At 34.3% G+C, this 20,651-nt stretch overlaps 1 protein-coding gene across 3 annotated transcripts in view; it reads left to right on the top strand.

Annotated features, from left to right (window-relative positions):
- The window catches only part of C4H9orf85 (chromosome 4 C9orf85 homolog), a 55,608-nt gene that overhangs the window by 4,120 nt on the left and 30,837 nt on the right, over positions 1-20,651 (top strand). Inside the window, exon 1 of one of the 3 annotated variants that reach the window (XM_072959589.1) lies at positions 14,847-15,026. The exons of 1 other annotated variant lie outside the window; for it this stretch is intronic. In XM_072959589.1, the coding sequence (XP_072815690.1) occupies positions 14,943-15,026 (84 nt within the window). In that variant the 5' untranslated portion in view covers positions 14,847-14,942. Of the gene's footprint in view, positions 1-14,846; positions 15,027-20,651 lie in introns of those variants that run through there. One more of the 3 variants, XM_072959590.1, reaches the window with a different exon arrangement.

Below are 20,651 nucleotides of genomic sequence, written 5' to 3' on the forward strand. Positions count from 1 at the left end.
GTTTGGCTTCGGAATCCTTTTGTTTACATAATACCTGTTGAACATGAATTAATTTGATGGGGATACACATTTTGGGAAACTCTGGTTATTACCTTGAAATGGAAAAGGAAAATGAAAATCTGAGGTTATACTTTCTATAAATAGTTTTGGAATAATAGCTAATGCTGGGTATTTATGTGTGTTAGCCACTATGCATACTTGATATATATTATCTAAGTTGATCTTCAAAATAACCCTAAGATAGAAGCTACTATTATCCCATTCTGCATATTGGGAAGTTAGGACTTAGAGGTGAGTGGTGTACCCAAAGTTACATTACTAGCATGTGGCTATCCATTGATTAGGTGAGGTCTATTCTAGGAGACCTCAAAGAACAGGTAAATCAAAAGTCCCTTTTTGTGTACGTGTATTGGTTGTTGTTTTTTAATACTGTATTTTTGTTTATAGCAATGTGAGACCATATTAGGTTTGGAACAGAGATGAGCTTTATTGCCACTGCACCTAAACAGTACCTGTCTGAAATGTTCCAGAGAGTCTCTCCTCACAAGGTGTGACCCCTTGTGTGTCACATATCACAGATATGGGCTGGTTGGAGCAGGTCCCATCTAATCAGCCAGGGCTCTGGAGTAGGGGTGGGGCTCCTCTCACTCCATGTGAAAGCAGATGCTAAGCAAGTCAGGTCCCTCGGCTCCTGGTTTAGACAGAAAGCTGTCTTAGGTTTAAAGTGGTATGATTACATTTATGCAGCAGAACAAGATTCTGTGTTTACAAGAAACTTTATTCACAATAGTCAAAAACTGGAGGGATAAAAAACAACCAAATATCCTTCAACAAGACAATAGATAAGCAGTTTGTTTCAATCAAATAATGCTATTAAAAATGTTCTGATACTTGCAAACATGTACGTAAATCTCAAAAACATTGCGTGGAAGGAAAGAAGTCAGATGCTTTGCACATCTATAGAAATCTAAACAGTGGTTGCCTTGGGTGGTGGGAATATTGACTTAAGGGCTCAAGAAAACTTTCTGAAGTGATGAAAACAAGATCACAAGAATGGATGCACTTATCGAAACTCAAATTGAGCATTTAAGGTCTGTCTGTGACACTGATATAAATTTTACCTCAATTAACAATAGATATTACAGCAAAATGGCTGATTAACCACTCAAATGTCATTAAGTTCTGTTTTTGTTGCTTTTTGTTTGGAGAAGTTGTAGAAAACTATCTTTAACAGCCCTTTTTTAAAAACAATACTATTGACTTCTCCAGAAAGAAAACAAATGACTGGTTGACATTGTAACATATTGAATATCTTCATTAACCACAAGTCATAATAATTCTAATAGCTGTCCTCTAATATTTTCCCATTTTGTAAGCTTTAATCTACACAGTCCAGTCATGACACTTGTTTATTTGTCTCTATAAGAAGAATACAGACGATCATTACAAAGTGGATCTTCTAAAATTACTGCGCCTGGATCTTACTTTTCCCTAGTTTCATTCCAGGATAGAGCCATAATAATTTAGTTGGCCATGTTGTCTGGTGCCGTAAGATCAATGAATAAAACCTTGCTAAGGAAGAGGGTACTGTTGGTAAGACTCATTTTGTTCAGGTATCTTGGAATCAAGTGATATGAGATCTTTGTCCTATCTCCTCTAGCCCAAAGATGTTGTACTTTAGGAAATGGTTTAGTTAATCTCTGGTGTGAGTAATTTCAGTATAAGTGATGGAGTGCCAGTCATGGGAATAAATGTTATTCTTAATGGGCTTAAACAATTAAGGGTTAAATAAGTGGGTAGCCATTGAACAAATCTGCATTAGGCAGCAATGGATTCCACTGTAGTTTCAAGGTAACCATCCTAGACACTCTAGAGATCACCTGGGATTCCCTTTGATCTTTTCCGCATTGGGAAATGTTCTTTGATACATTTCATCAATGCTGCCTATTAAGTGGATTTAAATTAAATGTATCCTCCTCCCAATTGACTAATTAATATACTTTTTCAATTGACAAGGTGGCTTAATCTATGGTATCCTGGGCATTATGATATACATAAGAATATTATACTAAATAAAAGTCATAGTGCTAGTGAATATTCACTATTTTGAGTATTTTGAAGTATTCTTTTATTATTTACCTTTCATTTTCTCTCCTCCATTTCACACAGAAGTAATCTCACCCATGTTTTGGAATATTTCATATATCTACATTTCCAAGATGCTTCCATTTGAAGTAAATTAGTTCTGCATGTTTCTTACTATTGATGCCTTCAGCAATATAATTGTTCTTTTCTACATCAATCATATGTTTAGACACTTCAGTTTATGTACAATGAGTGACAACTAAAATTAATTTGTCTTAATTTGGTCTATGTGTTAAGGAATAGTACTATACTCACTGTTGGATTATAAAATTTTATAATTATGTTGTCAACCCTTGTTTCTACATAAAGTTAAATACTACCCTGTTAGAGTATTCTCAGAGTTCTTCATCTAGGTAAATTAGTTCACCTGACAGGGGAAGTCATAATTTATATTAACTCTCCCCCAAATGGGTCATCTTCCATTTTGAAAAACACTGTGTAGTATGTAGTGGCGCAGTTAGACAGAGAAGCGCAGGGCTGAGAGCTACACACAGGCTGCTGTGGCATTTGTTATTTAAGCCGTAGGACTCTTTCCACACCTGCACAAGTGTTATTGTGAGGTCACAGGCAGGTGTACAGAGAATCCTGCTTTTCCTCAGAACAACCCTGCTGCCAGCTCACTCCATCCTCAATTGTTACTGGTCTTTTTCTCACCATTGACTTTTGTGAAAGGAGAAATGAAATGAGAAGGGGATAAAGGAATAGCTAACATTCCTTTCTGGGGTTTTCCTTATCACTCCAGGCCAAATAGCACTTAAATGTATTGAGTGAATTAAATGAACATTCCTCTTCTAAACTCATCTGTCGTGTGCAAGGCTCTGTACATGAAGGTACTTATCATTAGGATTCTTAGTCGCTAACTTAAGCAGAAAGGGAATTTATTGGAAAGATACTGAGCTGTTCTTGTGAAGCTTATAAAAGGTGTTTGTTTTGGCTGATTTTTTTCTTTTCTTTCTTTTTTTTTTTTTTAATTTTAGCGTTCAAGATTCTCAGGTTGGCCATTATTACTGGGAAATTTAATCCTTGTTTGGCTATGTGCTAATCCTAACTTGATATAATCTTCCAAGTTTTTAGTGCCCCTCCCCTAACCCTTCCAGTTTGCCTCCTGTAATTGATAGTTTATTATCATCCAACAAAGACAAAGTGTTGAAAATAAAATTTCTTTCACTTTCTTGCCCTGATTATTCCTGGGAACTCTGTTTCCCTTTAGTCTTTAAGTAATGATGTTTTTTCATCCCACATCTTCAACTCGTTTAGAACCCTTTCTCCCCTTTGCTGCTTCAGTCCATTTTTTTTCCTGGCTCAAAAACCCAAGCTCTTCTGAAATACATGCCATCAGGCTATTATCCCCTCCAGACCTGTCCTTACTTCCTAGTTATACCTCCTCGTTAGTACCTGGCTCACTGCCTTTCCACAGGTACCCTGTCATCATACCTAGTGATTGCTACATCCACATGGTTAATCAAACATCTGATCTCTCAGCTTTTAGATTCCCCCGCAGAAATCTACTCCCTTAGTCAAACGTTAAACTTTCTCTTCCTGGTAACTGCTCAACTTATAAGCATTTTTTAAAAAGAAAAAAAGAAAAACTGACTACCATCTGCCTATCTGGTTTCTTTATTCCTCTAATAATTTTTTTTAAATTCTACTGGTTGCTCCTGTCCATTAACTCTTCCACGTTTCACTGAGCCTCGTTCATGTCCTTTTTTCCCTTCTTGTGTAGCTTGCAGTCCATGTTCCATCAGTATAACTGCTCTCTTGTATATACCTCAAATCACTTATTCTTTCCTTCTGTGGTACTTGCCTGACAGAATCCTAGCCTTGCTTAGATCCAGCTTTCTATCCACTATTACATCTACCAAGCTACCTTCATCCTTACTCATACACTCTGCTTTCCTGTTGCAGTGGATGAAATGCCTGTCCCTCCCTAAAACTAGCTTCACTTGCACTGTGGAGTTCATACCCTCTTTCCTACTTAAGGATGTAAAGATTTAAGACTACTCAGTTGTCCATGTTCTGTTACATCATCAATCTTTCAGTCTATAATGGGTTATTTCCATTTTTTTTAAACCCTCCTTAGATAGAACCCATGCTCTTTTCTAGCTCCACCCTATTTCTTTCTTCTTCTTTATGGAAAAGCTCCCAGTTTTCCATTTCTTTACCTCCCATTTCTTCTATCCCTATTTAAATAATTTTTGTGCTGACCATTCCACTAAAACAACTCTTGTCAAGGTCATTGATCTCTGTGTTGCCAAATCCTTGTTAGTGCACAGTATTCATCTCAATTGCTCAGCAGCATTTGCCTCTCCAATGCTCTCCTGAAATATTTTTTTCCTTCAGCTCAGTCCATGACTTAAAATATCATCTTTATGCTGATACCTTCTGGATCTGGAACTCTAGGCCAACCTTTATCCTAAACTGCAAAAGTTGTGTGTATTTAACTACCTATGTGACCTCTATTCTTGAATAGCAAAAACGTTTCTCAAGCTTAACATGGCAAAAAAAGAACTCTTAATTTTTCTCTCTCAAACCTTTTCCTCCTCCCATGTTCCCCAACTCTGTAAACAACTCCACTATTTATCCAGTTCCTCAAACCCCCCCCAAAAAAAAGTTTACCCTTGATTCTTGACCTTTTCTCACATTCTGTGTTTCAATTTATCAGCAAAACCGTCAACTGTTAAAGTATTTCAATTTTCATAACCTTCTCACTTTTTGACATATTGTTTATTTGTTTACTGTATTTAAGCAAGCCACGTTAAAATATGATTTCTATGAAGGCAAAGATTTTCTTTATATCCTCAATACGTAGACCAGGGATTGGTACATAGGAGGTATTCAATAAGTAGTTGGTGATTGAAGTAAATAATTATAGCAGTGTATTAAATGTTGTGATAAGGGCGATACCATAGTAATTCAGAAATAAAGGGAGAGAAAGGGAAAGTATCCTCAGGAAGATAGTTTAGCTTGGAGATGAAGGAGAAGTTGAATGGCATAAGAGAAGAATGGAATAAGACAAAAAGGAAAAGTGGGTGCTGATGAGTTTGTAGGTTGTAGGTCAGGCAGTTGAAGGAGTTTAATCTGAAAATGAAATGAAAAGGATCAGGTGAAATTGTTGTCACACTGGAGAATATTTTGAAAACAAGGCTTTTCTTTTATTTATTTTTTAGGGACGAGTTCCTGACATTTTGAAGGCTCCTCAGTAATATTTGAGTGTATGAATAAAGGTCCTCTTAAAACAAAGAGCAAAAGGCAAGAAAAGGCTAAGAGTCTGAAAGGTTTTTTTTTTTCCAAAACAAGATGATAAACAGGTATTTATGGTTATTGCCAAAATGAACATATTAAATCATATGGTGGCAAAGCATAAGAATGAAAGCCTGTCTTGGGTAATAGACTCTCTGGTTAAAAGACTGATTGACTAAGACCTTTTCTACCAAAAAGGCTAATCAAATGGATTGATCTCAAGCTGTGAATTAGAATTCTAGTGCTGTCAATTTAGGCCATCATTCATACAAGTAGACGTGGTCTGCTTTGTTTTGTTTTTGATCAGATTACTTTGAAGAATAAAAATATTTTGAAATGTATGCAGTGGGTAAGAAAAAAATTTTTTTCAGATTTCACGTGTGAGTTTTTGGATTTGTGGCCAAAGGGATCAAGCTCTTGTTCAGGAGAGTAGCAACATGGTGTGGTAGAAAGACATTGATCTTGCAGTCCAAAGATTTAGGTCAAATTCTCTATTGTTTACTGGCTATGTGATTGTAGACAAATTTCTTAACCTGTCAAGGTCTTAGTGGGTTTAGCCATATTGTGAAGGTTAAGTAAGGTTTATGGAAATGCTCACACAGTACCTGGCATGCAGGGTTAAGAATTCTGTAGATGCTAGTCCATCCTTACTAAGATGTTCATCATGTTCACATGCTACTCCCTCAGTTATGCCCTTCTTGGTTCATCTCGTTGGAATGTCTTCCTCCTTCCCGATGGCATTTATTGCCCTCACCATACATATGGTGCATGTCATATTAGTTATTAGTATATTTGTCTTGGCTTCTTTCTTTCACACATACATACACAAATGCCATCGATCTCTAGAAGGAGGGGCTCAGCATTTTTTAAAACTACTCATGATGTACAGTATGTACCTGTAGCAGCAGTCCTATGCTGTGGAATGAAGAAATGGAAATCAAGTAGTTCTGACACTATACACTTGATTACTGGTCTGTGTTAATTTATCTGTCTTACTGGAGCCCCTGTTAATGTTTCAAGCATTTGCAAAAGGTGAATATGATATGAAACCTTCATTCAGGGATCTCAGACTAGTAACTACTCTAAAAAGTGTAAAAAGGTAAATATGGAGCATCTTCACTTATTAAACATTTGTTGAAGTAAAAATACAACATGTAGAAAAGTGCAAAATCATAATAGAGTTCAATGAATTTTCACAAACTGAACATGGTCATGTAACCACCGCTCAGATCAAGAGAATGTCACCTCTTCTAGTCGCTATCATTCTCCTCCTTGAATAACCACTATCTTGAAGAATATGAACTATTTTTAAATAATCTTAAAGTCATGGCTTTTGGGGTCAGAGGAGAGAGATAGGTTCCTGGATGACCAGTAAAAAGATGACCTTTCAGAAATAGTATCAGTGGATATAGACAAGCATCCTGACAGATCATCTTAACTGTTTAAATATACAGTACAACTTGATAAAATCCTTCTTTGAGCTGAAAGTGGTGTGATTTGATTTTCCAAGTGATTAATTTGGTCCCTGTAGGATTTTTGACTTCTAAAAATATCAAGAGTAAATTTGAACTTTGCTGTAGCTTTGGAGCTGATATTTCAACCCCAATCCTAAATCTCTCAATTTGTCTACTTATTCATAAGGTTGAAAGACATTTTTAGAACTTTGTGGGGATATTTTCTTAGATATTTTGTCAAGTTAATTTCTAGTTGGAGTAGTTGGATTTACATGCTAAAGTTAATATAATTATTCAAATTGTCCTTATGGAACTAAGTTGTATGACATACTTTCTTTTTTCTTTTTCTTTGTTTTTGCTTTGGCAGAGCTATATATTATTAAAAAGAAAGTATGTATTCTTGTAGGCGATAGAACTATGTATATATAATAATTTTCAGTGATAATCCACCAACAATAGAATTCTATTGTAACTTTATATTAATCACACCTGGTTTTGAAAGTTATTTGATGTCGTAGGCCATTTACAACACTGGATATGAAATACCAAGCTAAACTAGGGATTATTTTAAATGCTTTGTTGTTCTGTGAAGATTTATATATTATTAAATGCTCAGCCCTCTCTTACGAGGTGGCTGACTTGTTTGTTTTGAAATTACTCATGTCACTGAAGTCATCAATTTGAGTAATACATTTGACATCATGGTATATACTTGTATATGTGACTGTTCTGTATACCATCATTAGCCTTTATCACAAGACATAGTAATATAATATCATGTTTCCTGTAAACGTGAATGGTTATAGGACATAATGCTAGATCTAGTTTTTAATAAAGGTAGAATAGTCATGTGGGATAAGTTGTCATCTATCATCCATAAAAAAGTTGTCATCTATTATCCATATAGTTACTTTTACATATGTGATGCTGTTGCTCTAATTTAAACTCCCTGTTACTGAACCATGGACAGTTCTTTGACCCTCATAAGATGATTTCAAGGTCAGCTGTTCCCTAATATATTTAAATAGAAATATAAGTTGTTGTGGTTCCTCTGGTTTATTGTGGTAATTAACTCTAATCTTAGGGATCCTCTAGGGACATCTTTATTAAGGCCTTCTTTTTGCTACCCAGTAAGAAAAATCAGTCAAATTTTACTGAGGCTTCTAATTCAAAATGGCTAACTGAAAACATGCATTTATCTTTCTGTTTTCCCTAAATTTTAATGAAATGACAGAAGGAAAAAATAAAGTTACAACATTAGAAAACTAAAAAATCAGAAAAGAAATTTAAGGTATTAAGTAAATGGGATTAGACTGATTCAACTAAGTGATTTATGAATCTGTAATATAATACAGATGGAAGTCAGGATTTTTCCAGCAAAACTCTAGAACAATATTAGTATCAGAATTGACAAGATCTGTACCAATTCTTTGGACCAAGTGGCTTTCTCTAACATTTGTCCTCAAGATAAAGTCAGAAGAACAACTCACTAAAGTGGGGACAGGCCATGAAAGACAAAGGCAGAACAATATTCCTGATCATTTCTGATCTCAGAGCTTAGCAAGGAATCCCTTTACTTAGAGGTAACATACTTCCTATCCATACTAAAGCAAAGGCTATCAAGCTGTTAATTTTTATCCTATCAGCCAGAACCGGGGATTATGTAATTAATATCTGAATTCACTTCCAGAACAATGGCAATTCTCAGTTCTGCTTAAGTAACCCATTCTATATCTGCTACTGATTATTCTATAATAGTACTATCCAGAAGAGCTTTCTGTAATGATAGAAATATTTTATATTATTCCTACCCAATATGGTAGCCACTAGACACATGTACCTATTGAACATTTGAAATGTGCCTGGTTGTCCCAAGGAACTAAATTTTAATTTGATTTAAATTCAGTTTTAATAACCACATGTGGATAGTGGCAACCACATGTGGATAGTGGCTACCATATTGGATAGTATAGACCTATGCTCTCATTTATAAATATAAGTGGACTACTGAGAAGTTTTGGAAAACCAAAACTGAGATGCATAATTGAAAACCCTACTTCCCATGCCCAATTAACAGAGGTAATATAAGACACAGAAGACAACTTTGAAAAAGTGTATTTGGTACCCACCTTAAATGATTCAAAAAGCTCTCAATTCCATAAAGCAGGATAGGCTGCTGTTAAAAAAAGAAGAAGCCTGTAACATTTTTTTTTTAATTACAGTTGTGGTTACAGAAATAAAAATATCTTTAATAGGGTGGCTAAATAGCAGTATGGACAAGACTGAAGACTAACTTAGTAATTTGGGAGATCAAGCCAATGAATCTGTCTAAAACAAGGTGTGAAAGGTCAAAGTGATAAAAATTATGAAATGAAATTTCAGGTATGGAGGATTGAACTAGGAAAGCTACTGTTTAAAGGAAATCCAGAAGGCAAGGAGGGTGAGGAAAAAAATGATGAAAAGTAATGAAAAAAAACCAAAATTTCTCAAAGTTGAAGAAAATCTTAGAACTTCAGATAGGAGGGTTCTAGACATATCTCAGTGATATTTTTGAACACCAATCATTTAAAAAATGCAGAGAAATTCCTACAAGCTTCCAGAGAGCCCTTTGGGTGAAAAAAGCATAAAGCAACAATCATCCTGTAGGCATGAGACTTCTCATCTGCTACTTCTTTGAAAAAAAAAAAAAAGTCAAGGTCTACAAAGTGCTGTAAAGAAAATATTTTGAATTTAGAGTTCTTTGTAGAGCTAAGCTATGGCTTGGATTTCAAGGCTAAAGAATCATCCAGACAAATCATTTGGCAAAATGTTGTCCAAAAAAATATACATAGCTAGTGATATACTCCAGGATATTACGAAGATATGTAGTAGAAAAAACAGTGGTGAAACTAGAACTTAGTAAGACTAAGTTAACTTCTAAATAATCATTTAATGCTGTTATACGTGAATCATAAAATATAAGAGGTGAATTATTTGGAAGATAAAATCTATACTCATAATTTCAGATTTCAGCCAAATTTGGGAATTAAAAATAAAAGCAAGCTAAAGATCTTGTTTTGGGGTGGTGGAGAAGCCATAGAGAAGAAAAATCAGTATCATCATTAAAGCTTTAAAGTCTGAGTGCCCATTTTTTGTTTTGTGTCTGTGCTAAGCTGTATGGAGATGAAAATAAGGCCTTGTGTCCTTAATGGGGTTGATAGTGTAGCTGGGGATCTAAGACCAGTGTACAAGAGTAATAGTAAACAAACTAGAAATTTTACTAACACCTTATAATAGAGAAAAGACTTTTGATTAAAAATAGCTGAATTAAGAGTTTGAAATGTACTTTTAGTTCAATTAATAAAGCAAAAAATTAAACCACAATATTATTCGTGTAACCTAGCATTAAAAACATGGAATTCCTTCTTTCTGTAGGAGTGGTTATTTGAATCACCTTATTCTCTGTCCATTATCAAGACATATATTTCAGGAAAGGCTGAAACATATGGCCCGTGTGAATATCTGTACCTAGTCTCTCCTGCTTCTGCTTGGGGATGAACCCCACTTCTAGTTTTAATACTTGACTGGTAGAAGTACAAAAAAGTTATGAAGGAAGATGAGTTGCTGTTGTTTTAAGTTAAACCTGTCTGTCACATTAGACTTTGATCTACAACCTTTTGAGGACTTATTTTACAAGATTAACAATAGTCTTTAAAAACATAAGAGGTCTTCCCCATTCTGTGGGAAAGACCATTCCCAAACTTTTGCAAATTTGCCATCTCCCTCCCTTTGTCCCATTCGGTTAGGGCTGAATAAAACAAAAGAGTTTTTGAATCTCAAGGCTACCAATCAGCCTTAAATATCTGGTAACTCAACCACCATCAATTCAAATCCTTCCAAGAGCCCATTTTGAAGAAGCTAGCCAATTAATCTCTTATTCTAAACACTATTTTAACTCATTGCAATATATTGTTTACTCTTCAGATTTACTTCTTGCCCATTACCTTTGTCTCTCCAACTAGATGTGAAGTAGTGTGAAGAAAGAACTGTGGATTGTAAATCTTCTGAGTCCTTGTGATGCCTAGCATGGTACTGAGTACACATAAGCTTCTACTTTTTTTGAATTGTTCCTGTAGACAGCAGAAAGGTGGTCATGGTATATGCTCTCCTTATTTCTAACCTGTGATACATTTTATACTTTGACATGTTGGAAGGAGTCCTAAGCTTGGTGTACAGGAGTAGACTCTTTAGACTCCTTTCTGTGTGGCTACTGAGTCACTACCTATAACCATGGGTAAGTTATATCAACTCTCTACAAATTAGAATAACAATTAAAAACAATACTACAGTCTTCCTTCCAAAGGGAGCTGATGTAAGAATAAAATAATAACTATAGGACAAATTCAGATATTAAAAAACCATAGAAATAAAATGTAGTAGTGTTTTGTTATAGGTGATTTGCATCCTTCATTTCAAAATATACCATAATTATATCCCTTAACTTTTTATATTTTTGTTATCAAAAACATCTTTTGTTTCTTTTTAAGAATGAGAAAATGCTCTCAACTGAAGTTAAGTAAGTCACATGTAAATACTGTACTCCAAACTAAACGAATCATGGCACAAACCTAATTTTTTCCTGATGTGACTTGACTCCTGAATTAGTTGTCAGCATATACAGGTTATTCTTATGACATTGTAATATGACTAGAGCAAGGGAAATATCTTTGGAGAAGTTACCTAACTTCAGTATGGCATTGTCCTTGTATACCTGTCCCCAAATAGTTAACTCATACAATGCTGATTTATTTTAAAAGATAAAATCATTTGGCTGTGGACATTGCCAATTACTATGCTTGAAAGAGTTAAATCCATAAATTCCTAAAATATGCTATCAGGAGGAAATGAATATCATTGTTCTTTTTTTGTTTAATACATGTTAAATAATGGCTGGTCAGTAGTTTTTTAAGATCACTAACTTGGGGCATAACAATACTGGTTGGACAAGATCTCAAAATGTGACTTAACTTTTAATGAGTGCTTGTAAAAACACGTGTGTTGCCTCATGACACTATACATTTGCTGCTTGAGTAGGGCTTTTTGCATTCCAGTTGGATTGTACATAATTGGCCCATGTAGCTCTCTACTTAGTTTACTCTTTATTGTTTAGGTCTCAGTGTATTGAATATCTGTGAAGAACATGGTAGAAAAGCAAATCCTCCTCTTTTAAAACATTGTTTAGCAAAGGTAATATTTTCTTTCCTAAATGAGTTTTTCTAACTTTGGAATTTTGTTTTGTGCCTTTTAAACAAATAATATCTAATACTGCAAGGTTACCTTGGAGCAAACCAGCAGGTTTGGCCCAATTTGCACAACTGAATATACCAGTGTTAGAATTTGAGTCAAAACACAAGACAAAAACACAGACAAAATTTTACTCTGCAAAATTTTGTGCTTTTTTTTTTCTTTTAATATTTAGAAAACCTTGAAAGCTGTAGGGAGATACTTTCTACTTGTAACTTTAATAAGAATGCCCTAAACTAAAAGGCATCTTTTTATGGGTTCTGCCTCTGCTGTCCTGATTAATTATGTGACCTCAAGCAAATCTCTTAATTCTCTGAGCCTCAGGTTTCCCATCTGCAAAATGAAGATAATTATGCCTGCCCCTAGCCACAGGAATGTTCTAATAGCAGCAGGGAGAATTTTTATAAAGGATTAGGCATGTGGTTTATACATTTATGATAGCAGTCTTTTATGTAAAAATTACTTAGTTTGCTATTATTTTTATCATTAAAACCAAAAAGACTTGTTTTATAATAAATAAGCCATGTAAGTAAGTAACTCTCCCCTAAGAATGCTTTTATCTAGACACCTGACCAAAGTACAGTCATGTCCCATAGATGTGAAATCACTCAAGGACTTGCGTAAGCAAAGGAACATTGACCAGAATGTAAACAGCAAAGCTAGAAATACATGTATTTACTCTATCTCCTCTAGTTTTGATACAGACATCCTCTGTTGGAAGAGAAAGTATCAGGATCTCTCTTCCCTGTTCTTCCCCAAAACACTCATTACTATCCTATTAAGAGGTACTATTTTCTATATTTTCCATATATTTGATGATGAGAGTAACATGGGGACGTGAACCCAAGTAAGGGCAGAAACAAAGGCTGAGAATCACTGATCTAGAAATTACCCAGATTTCCCAGCACGTTCCTAATTTTAGATTCCATAGCTAATTGAGATTTGGTCTGATGTTTGACCTTTTAACTAAGGCAGAGTTAAAACATAGGGAAGAGCAAAGAAAAAATAATTTCCCAGCTTTCAACATGTTTAGATTTGGCCTAAATTCCAGGAATAGGAATAAAGGCCAGAAACTATTGATATAAATTCTACTTTTCCTGACCATGAGGAAATCAGAGTAAAAAACAGATGATTTCTATACAGTGCAGTACTAGTGTGAATCATGTCTGAATTAAGGGGCTTTGGATATACAGAGTGAGAATCTAGGATAAATTACATTTTGGGTGATGTCTTTTGATATTATAAAACTTTGGAAAAGCTGCTTAAATAGCAGTTCTTCTGGATTCCTTATTTATGTCTCTGACACAGCTTTTCTAGTCAGTTCTGAGGTTGTTTTGAAGACTCAGATATTTGATACATTACTGTAGCATGCAAATAGTCTAGCTAACACCGTATGTTTCAAAGGTTTCTCTAAGTCACTTAATTGGAAATCAAAGTGCATCTTTCCAGTGAAGTGATACTCTCAGTGGAGAAACTAGAAACCAGACTGAGATTTAGTTTCTAAAAGAGAATCGGTATAGAATCATGGGAGTTAGAGGGCATGATCTTGACCCCAGGTTGTATGACTTTGCAGATGTGTAATTATAGGTGGATTATTAAACCTGTCTGAATTTGTTTCTTAATCTGTAAAATAGGGATAATACTATTTCTCCCCCAAGGGAGTCATGAGGAAGTGATGTAATTAACTGTGAGTATTGATTTTTAAGCAGAAAGTACTATATAAATGTCATTATTATTATTATTATTTCTTCTCACATTAACCAGTGTTGTTTAACTATAGTAATCATTTTTCTTTCTAAGGAAAAGTATATCACCTCCTTAGTAGTAGTACTCCAAGCAGCAGAGGGGAGATAGGGAACATATTCTCTCTGGAAATGTTAACTTGCTTCAGCTGCCTAAGGCGGTGGTTCTTAAAACGTTGGCATGCTTAAGAATCATCTGGAGAGCTTCTATAAAATACAGAATTCCAATTGCTAGAAATCAGCAATCAGTAGATTTTGGGGTTGAGTCCAGGAATCATCTTTCTTTCTTTCTTTTTTTCAAAAATTTTTACTGAAGTATAGTTGATTTACAATGTTGTATTCCTTTCTAGTGTACAGCAAAGTGATTCAGGTATATATATTCTTTTTCAGTTTCGTTTCCATGATAGGTTATTATAAGATATTGAATATAGTTCCCTGTGCTATACAGTAGGACCTTGTTGTTTATCTATTTTATATTTAGTTGTTTGTATCTGCTAATCCAAAACTCCTAAGCTATCCGTCCTTCTTTATTGTCTCCCTTGCCTGTGCCCATCTTTCTATCCCCACTGCCACAAACAAATTTAGTATTTTAGTATATTATTTTTAGGTTACTACAGCAACTTCCTTACTGATCTCCATACTTCCCTCTAGTCTTGTCTTTAACCGCTGCTTAGGATCTTATTCAGTCAGATCCCTTTCCTGTCTGAGTCTAAATTCTTTAGTTTGGCAAACAAGTTCTCTTATATTTTAGCTCATTTCTCCCATTCTCCTCATACCCTGTTGTTTGGCTCTTCCTAACTGCTAGCAGTTTCCCCAAATGACCGTATACTTTCTCATGCTTCCGTGTGCCCTTCCCTCTGCACTGGCTTTTGCACTTTGTTAGGTAGAAGATGATCTCAGTGCACCCTTTGTTTATCTCAGTTATAGTAATTTACACTGTCAAAGTGGTAGTCTCTTCATTTACCTGCTTACTAGCTCAAGGGCAAGGACTTCACCTCTCTTTAAAAAACTATACCCCTAGTATCTAATATATGCCTGGCCATACTAGGTGTTCTGTACATCTTCTGAATTGAATGAGATGGGGAATACTACAGGGAATTTTGGAGAATGGCTTGTAAGGCACAGCTGGAATTTGAACAAAGAATTAAACTTCAATACGCAAGTATGGAGCAAACAGAGATACATTATAGGCAGAGCAAAAACTTGGAGGGGGAAGGCAGAATGTGATATCTTTACTACCAGATTTGTTTACTTGGGAGTACCCAGATACATAGGCAGGAAAAACAGGTGATAGGACCTGAAAGGGAAGTAGAGATCAAATTGTGGGGAGGTCAAATTGAAAGGGAAGTAGAGATCAAATTCTGAATACCAGTCTTAGGAATGCCTTATAGAATGTAAATTTCTGACCAGAGGAGGCATATGGCTAGACATCTATTAAAACATAACTGTTGACAGTTTGGTTTCCCTTTCTGTATATTTTTTAGTTTCTAATCCATCTCCCATTTGGGAAGCTACTCTAGTAATACAGATCAGAAATGAGGACCTGATATACAGAAGTGGGGGGATATAAAGTAGGAGACAAAGTTGGGGACATTGCGGAAAAATTGATTTTGTCAGTATTGGCATTTTGGTAAAAAGAGAGGGAGGAGTCAAAGGTGACCTAAGATTTTGTACCTAAGGCTACAAGAAGACTTTAAAAATGAAGACTGAAACAAAGGAGGAACAGATTTTATTGCTGAGAGAGTGATTGCTATTTGGTTCATGGATTTGAGGTATTTTCACAGATTTCCATGAGGAAGAAAATAGGTATCCGTCATGTAATCTGAGTTATCGGGAACTCCAGAGAGGCATTAGGATTCGGGACAAAGTTTTGGATATAATCTTCACTGGCTCCTTATTGAGGCTGTAGTTATGGGTTAAGCTGACTAAGAGTAAGGAGTATGGAAAGAAAGGAGCACTACACAGACACCTAGATTAAAGAGGAGACAGAGACAGAGGGAGAATGAGTGGTGAGTGAGTGAGCTGATGACTAAATATTGAGGAATGGATAATTTCAAGGGACAAGCAGAGGAAGAAGTATTAGCAAAGGATCTTGAGAAGGAGCAAATGGAGTTTGGGGTACAATCCTACTTTGTATGGTGAATCTTTTTCAGGAATAAATTATTCCTAGGTAAAACCATTGACATTTCAACCATGTATAGCAAAATTCTGAGGGAGAAAAGGCTTACTTCCCATAGAACTGCTCTGACAATAAAGCTATTTCTACTTAGAGAAGTTACTCTTGCTTATTTATTTACTAAAAATGGCCCATAGTTTATAATCAAGATGGCTCAAAGAAAATTGAAAGCACATTACCTTGAAATACTGTGTCCATGTGTTTTAATTGTCATAAGGCAAATTTCTCTTGTTCTCAGGAGATTATTCTGCTTATGTTCTGCTTATAGTTTGTTTTTAGTGTTGCACTATGGGTCCTTCTATAAAAATATTTTTTAACGTTCATAACATGTCCTCCTGAGTTGTGCCTTTTGAACAAGATGGAGGGAATTAAAAATCTTCATTCCAGAGTACTCTTTGTTTCAACTGACCACACCTTTTAAAAAGATGTGACAGGTTTATCAGTGCAGTGGTTTGGTTGTTAGAATCCTTCAGAAATATTTGCTTGTTAAAATACACAGCACCAACATATTTTAATTTTTCCTTAAAATTAAATGAGTGAAATGCACTTTGGAAAAAAATTGCTTTCTTAATAGGTTTTTCTACTGCCAGAAGTTGTTGCAACAGCATGTTCCTGCCTGTAGGCAGGTGTGGCTCCATTTAAGTGTCTGTTTGCATTAGGTTTGTCGGTGAAAATCTGGATAGTTTGCATGGCTGCTGAAATAAATCAGTAGGTAGTTTGTACATAGACCTTCTCTGTATAATTGCAACTGACAATGGCTCTACCCACTTTTTGAGAGAATAGTCCTCTGTTTGGGATGATCAGAACTCATTTTATATTCAGTCTTTGGAAGAAAATACAATTGTTTATTTTTGCAGATGTCACTTGTTAAAGATTTCAGCAGTTAAAAAAAGTGGGGGAGAGAATCAAATATTTCTTGACTAGAAAAGGCTTATAAATATACTGAACAAGAAGAGAATTTTGAGTATTTCTAGTATATATTTTCACTTCTCTCATGTTGGTATTGGTGTTTCAAAGACGTAAGATCAATACAAAGTGAAGGAGATGAAGATGGACAGATTTCAGGGAAGAAAATTATTTTAGGTTACTGTAGAAATACACCTCACTTTATGCCTTGGGTATCTCTTTTTTTTTTTTTTTTTGAGTAAAAGTAGATTTATTAAGAGAGATGTACACTCCACAGAGTGTGGGCCGTCTCAGAAGGCAAGAGAGAGAGAGAGTGGCCTGCCTTAGGTATCTTTTAATTAGAATTTTACATAGTGAAAAATCAAGTATTGGTAACTCAAACATTTATGTATTTGATGTATATATGTATGTATATCAAGTATTTTAGAACACTAAGGTAATATTTTGCTTAAAGGAGATGGGCTGAATTTTTTGTGAAGTTCGTATAAATGTTGACAGCTAATCTCTAATTAGTGACATTAAATAAATGTAGTTTCCTAAAAAGAAATAGGTCTATAGTAATTTTGGTTTCATTATTTTTCCTTAAATGACAATACAACCAATTTTATTACTAAAACTCACTTCAAAAGTATTTCTGGTCTATTTATATGATTGGCTCATTTTGTGAAATAATAAAATACATAAAAATAGTAAGACTCAGTAACTTATCCAAATAAGGTATTTCTGAGAGTAATAGACATTCAAAGTATTACTTCTTATCACATTAAAAAAGAGTTTGTACATTTGAAAGTTTTAAGTAAACAAAACTCAATATTGATATTCCAGATCACATAGCAGTGGTGTTCTATGTGATATTAAGTTTGTTACAGCAAGAATATTTTTTAACTCCCTTTTTGAAAAGGAAAATGGCAATGTCTTCTTTTTTTTTTTAATTTAACTGTCAGGATAAAGAAAAGCAAAATTTTTTAGATAACATTAGGAAACATTTGCTTTAATGTCCAAATAATTATATACTTGATTCAAGAAAGGGACAGTTACAATTATTCTTTACTATGAGTCTTTACCTCTGATAAAATTCCTGTTATTTTTACTCTCTTGTTGAAATGGGGCGAGAACTTGTTATGTATAAATATAGTGTGATAAGAATTTGCAAGTTCAATAGTTTTCTGATGTTTATAACACAATGCAGTTAATTATATATTACATGTATATATTTAGTCAGAAATTGAAAACAAGCAAACAGTCAAATAATAGTTAAGTACATGACAGTATTACTCTGATAGAATATAACACAGCCAATAACATGTTTTAAAAGTATATGTACTTATATAGACATACAGATGGCCAATAAGCACGTGAAAAGATGCTCAACATTGCTAACTATTAGAGAAATGCAAATCAAAACTACTATGAAGTATCACATCACACCAAAATGGCTACCATTAAAAAATCTACAAACAATAAATGAAGGAGAGGGTGTGGAGAAATGGGAACCCTCCTACATTGTTGGTGAGAATGTAAATTGGTGTAGCCACTATGGAGAACAGCATAGAGGTTCCTTAAAAAACTAAAAATAGACTTACCATATGAACCAGCAATCCCATCCTGGGCACGTATCTGGAGAAAACTCCTAATTTGAAAAGATACATGCACCCCAGTGTTCCCAGCAGCACTATTTACAGTAGCCAAGACATGGAAGCAACCTAAATGTCCTTGGACAGATGAATGGTTGTGGTAATAAATACGATAGAATATTACTCAGCCATAAAAAAGAATGAAATAATGCCATTTTCAGCAACCCAAGTAGACCTAGAATTATTGTATTAAGTGAAGTCAGTCAGAGACAAATATCATATGATACCATTTATATGTGGAAACTAAAATATGGTACAAGTGAAGTTATTTACATACCAGAAATAGACTCACAGACATAGAAAACAAACTATGGTTACCAAAGGGGAAAGAGGTAGGGGAAGGGATAAATTAGGAGTTTGGGATTAACATATATACACTACTATATATAAAATAGATAAATAATAAGGACCTACTGTATAGCACAGGGAACTATATTCAATATCTTGTAATAACCTATAATGGAAAAAAATCTGGAAAAGAATATATATATATGTGTGTGTGTATATATATATGTATGTATATATATGTGTATATATATGTATATATAACTGAACCACTTTGCTATATACCAGAAACTAACACAACATTGTAAATCAACTATACTTCAATAAAGAAAAGGACACATTAAAAAAGTATATGCTAATATGAAAAAATTAGTAAATTATAAAACAACATGTACAGAAAAAATGCAAATTTCTATAAATATATGCTTCAAATTATGGAAAGTGTACAATCTCAGAGTGGTAAGACTAGTCTTTTTTTCTTTATCTGTATTTTTATAAAAATTTCTATTATGTGAACATTTATATATAAATGCTTATATTGTTTTAAATCTATAAAATTGATCAGTAATTTTTCATTTACAAAAGTAATAAATTCTTATCATGAGAAAATTATACAATATAGTACACCATTGTTAATACACAGTGGAAAAAAGTATTAAAGGAAAAGAAGTAGTTGCAAAATGGAGTGGTAGTGGAGAGGGTATAGCTCAGTGGTAGAGCACCTGCTTAGCATGCAGGAGCTCCTGGGTTCAATCCTCAGTCCTTCCATTTAAAAAATAAAATGAATAAATAAACCTAATTACCCACCCCTGTCCCCCCAAAGGAAAAGGGAGTGGTAGGGAGATGAACAAGATTTACAAACTACTGGACAGAATACGAAAGAGATTTCTATGTGAAGTTTGAACCCTGTCCTTTTCCCTGCCCCATTCAGTGATAAATTTGATTCCTAAGGTGTTATGTAGTTTGAGAAACCAAAGGTGAGTGACCTATAACTACAAAGAGTTGAACTCCATCTAGTTAGGGTAAAATTTTTCTTGGTTGTGAACAAAAAAACACTTTCAAACATGTAAATGTACTTTAAAAATTTAGAATAAGGATTTGATGTTATTCTACAAGATTTTTAATATTCTAGTATTCTTCTAAGATATTTAAAATCTTTCCCTCTATTTTAATTTTTTAACTCTTGTACATGAATTCTCTAGCAACTGAACTAGACACCAAAACCAAAGACATTATAAGAAAAAAAAAAAAAACCTCAAGGCACTGTGGATCAATATCCCTCATTGAACATAAACACAAAACTCTCCAAGAAATATTAGCATATTACATTCACCAATAAATTAAAAACTTAATACATCTCAGACAAGAGGAATTTATCCCAGGAATGCAATGTTGATGGATTGGAATATTCAGTTTTGTTAAGGTGTTGGTTCTCCCCCAGATTTATTTATAGTTTCAATATAACCCTAATTACCATCATAGCAGGTTTTTTTAAATTGAAATTAACTAACTGATTCTAAAATATATATGAAAAAGCAAAAGAAGTAGAATAGCCAAGACAATTTTGAAAGAGAACAAATTTAGAGGATGTACAGTGCTGATTTCAATACCTTAAAGCTCTAGTAATCAAGACAGGGTGGGACTGAAGAAAAAGTAGACACATAGATTAATGTGATAGAATATTAAGTCCAAAATAGACTCACAGATACTTAACTTTTGACAAAGATACAAACACAATTTAACAGTGCTGGAACTTAGACACCCATATATAACTTAAAAAGAACCT

The sequence above is a fragment of the Vicugna pacos genome, chromosome 4 (genome assembly GCF_048564905.1).
Source record: "Vicugna pacos chromosome 4, VicPac4, whole genome shotgun sequence".
Lineage (NCBI taxonomy): Eukaryota > Metazoa > Chordata > Mammalia > Artiodactyla > Camelidae > Vicugna > Vicugna pacos.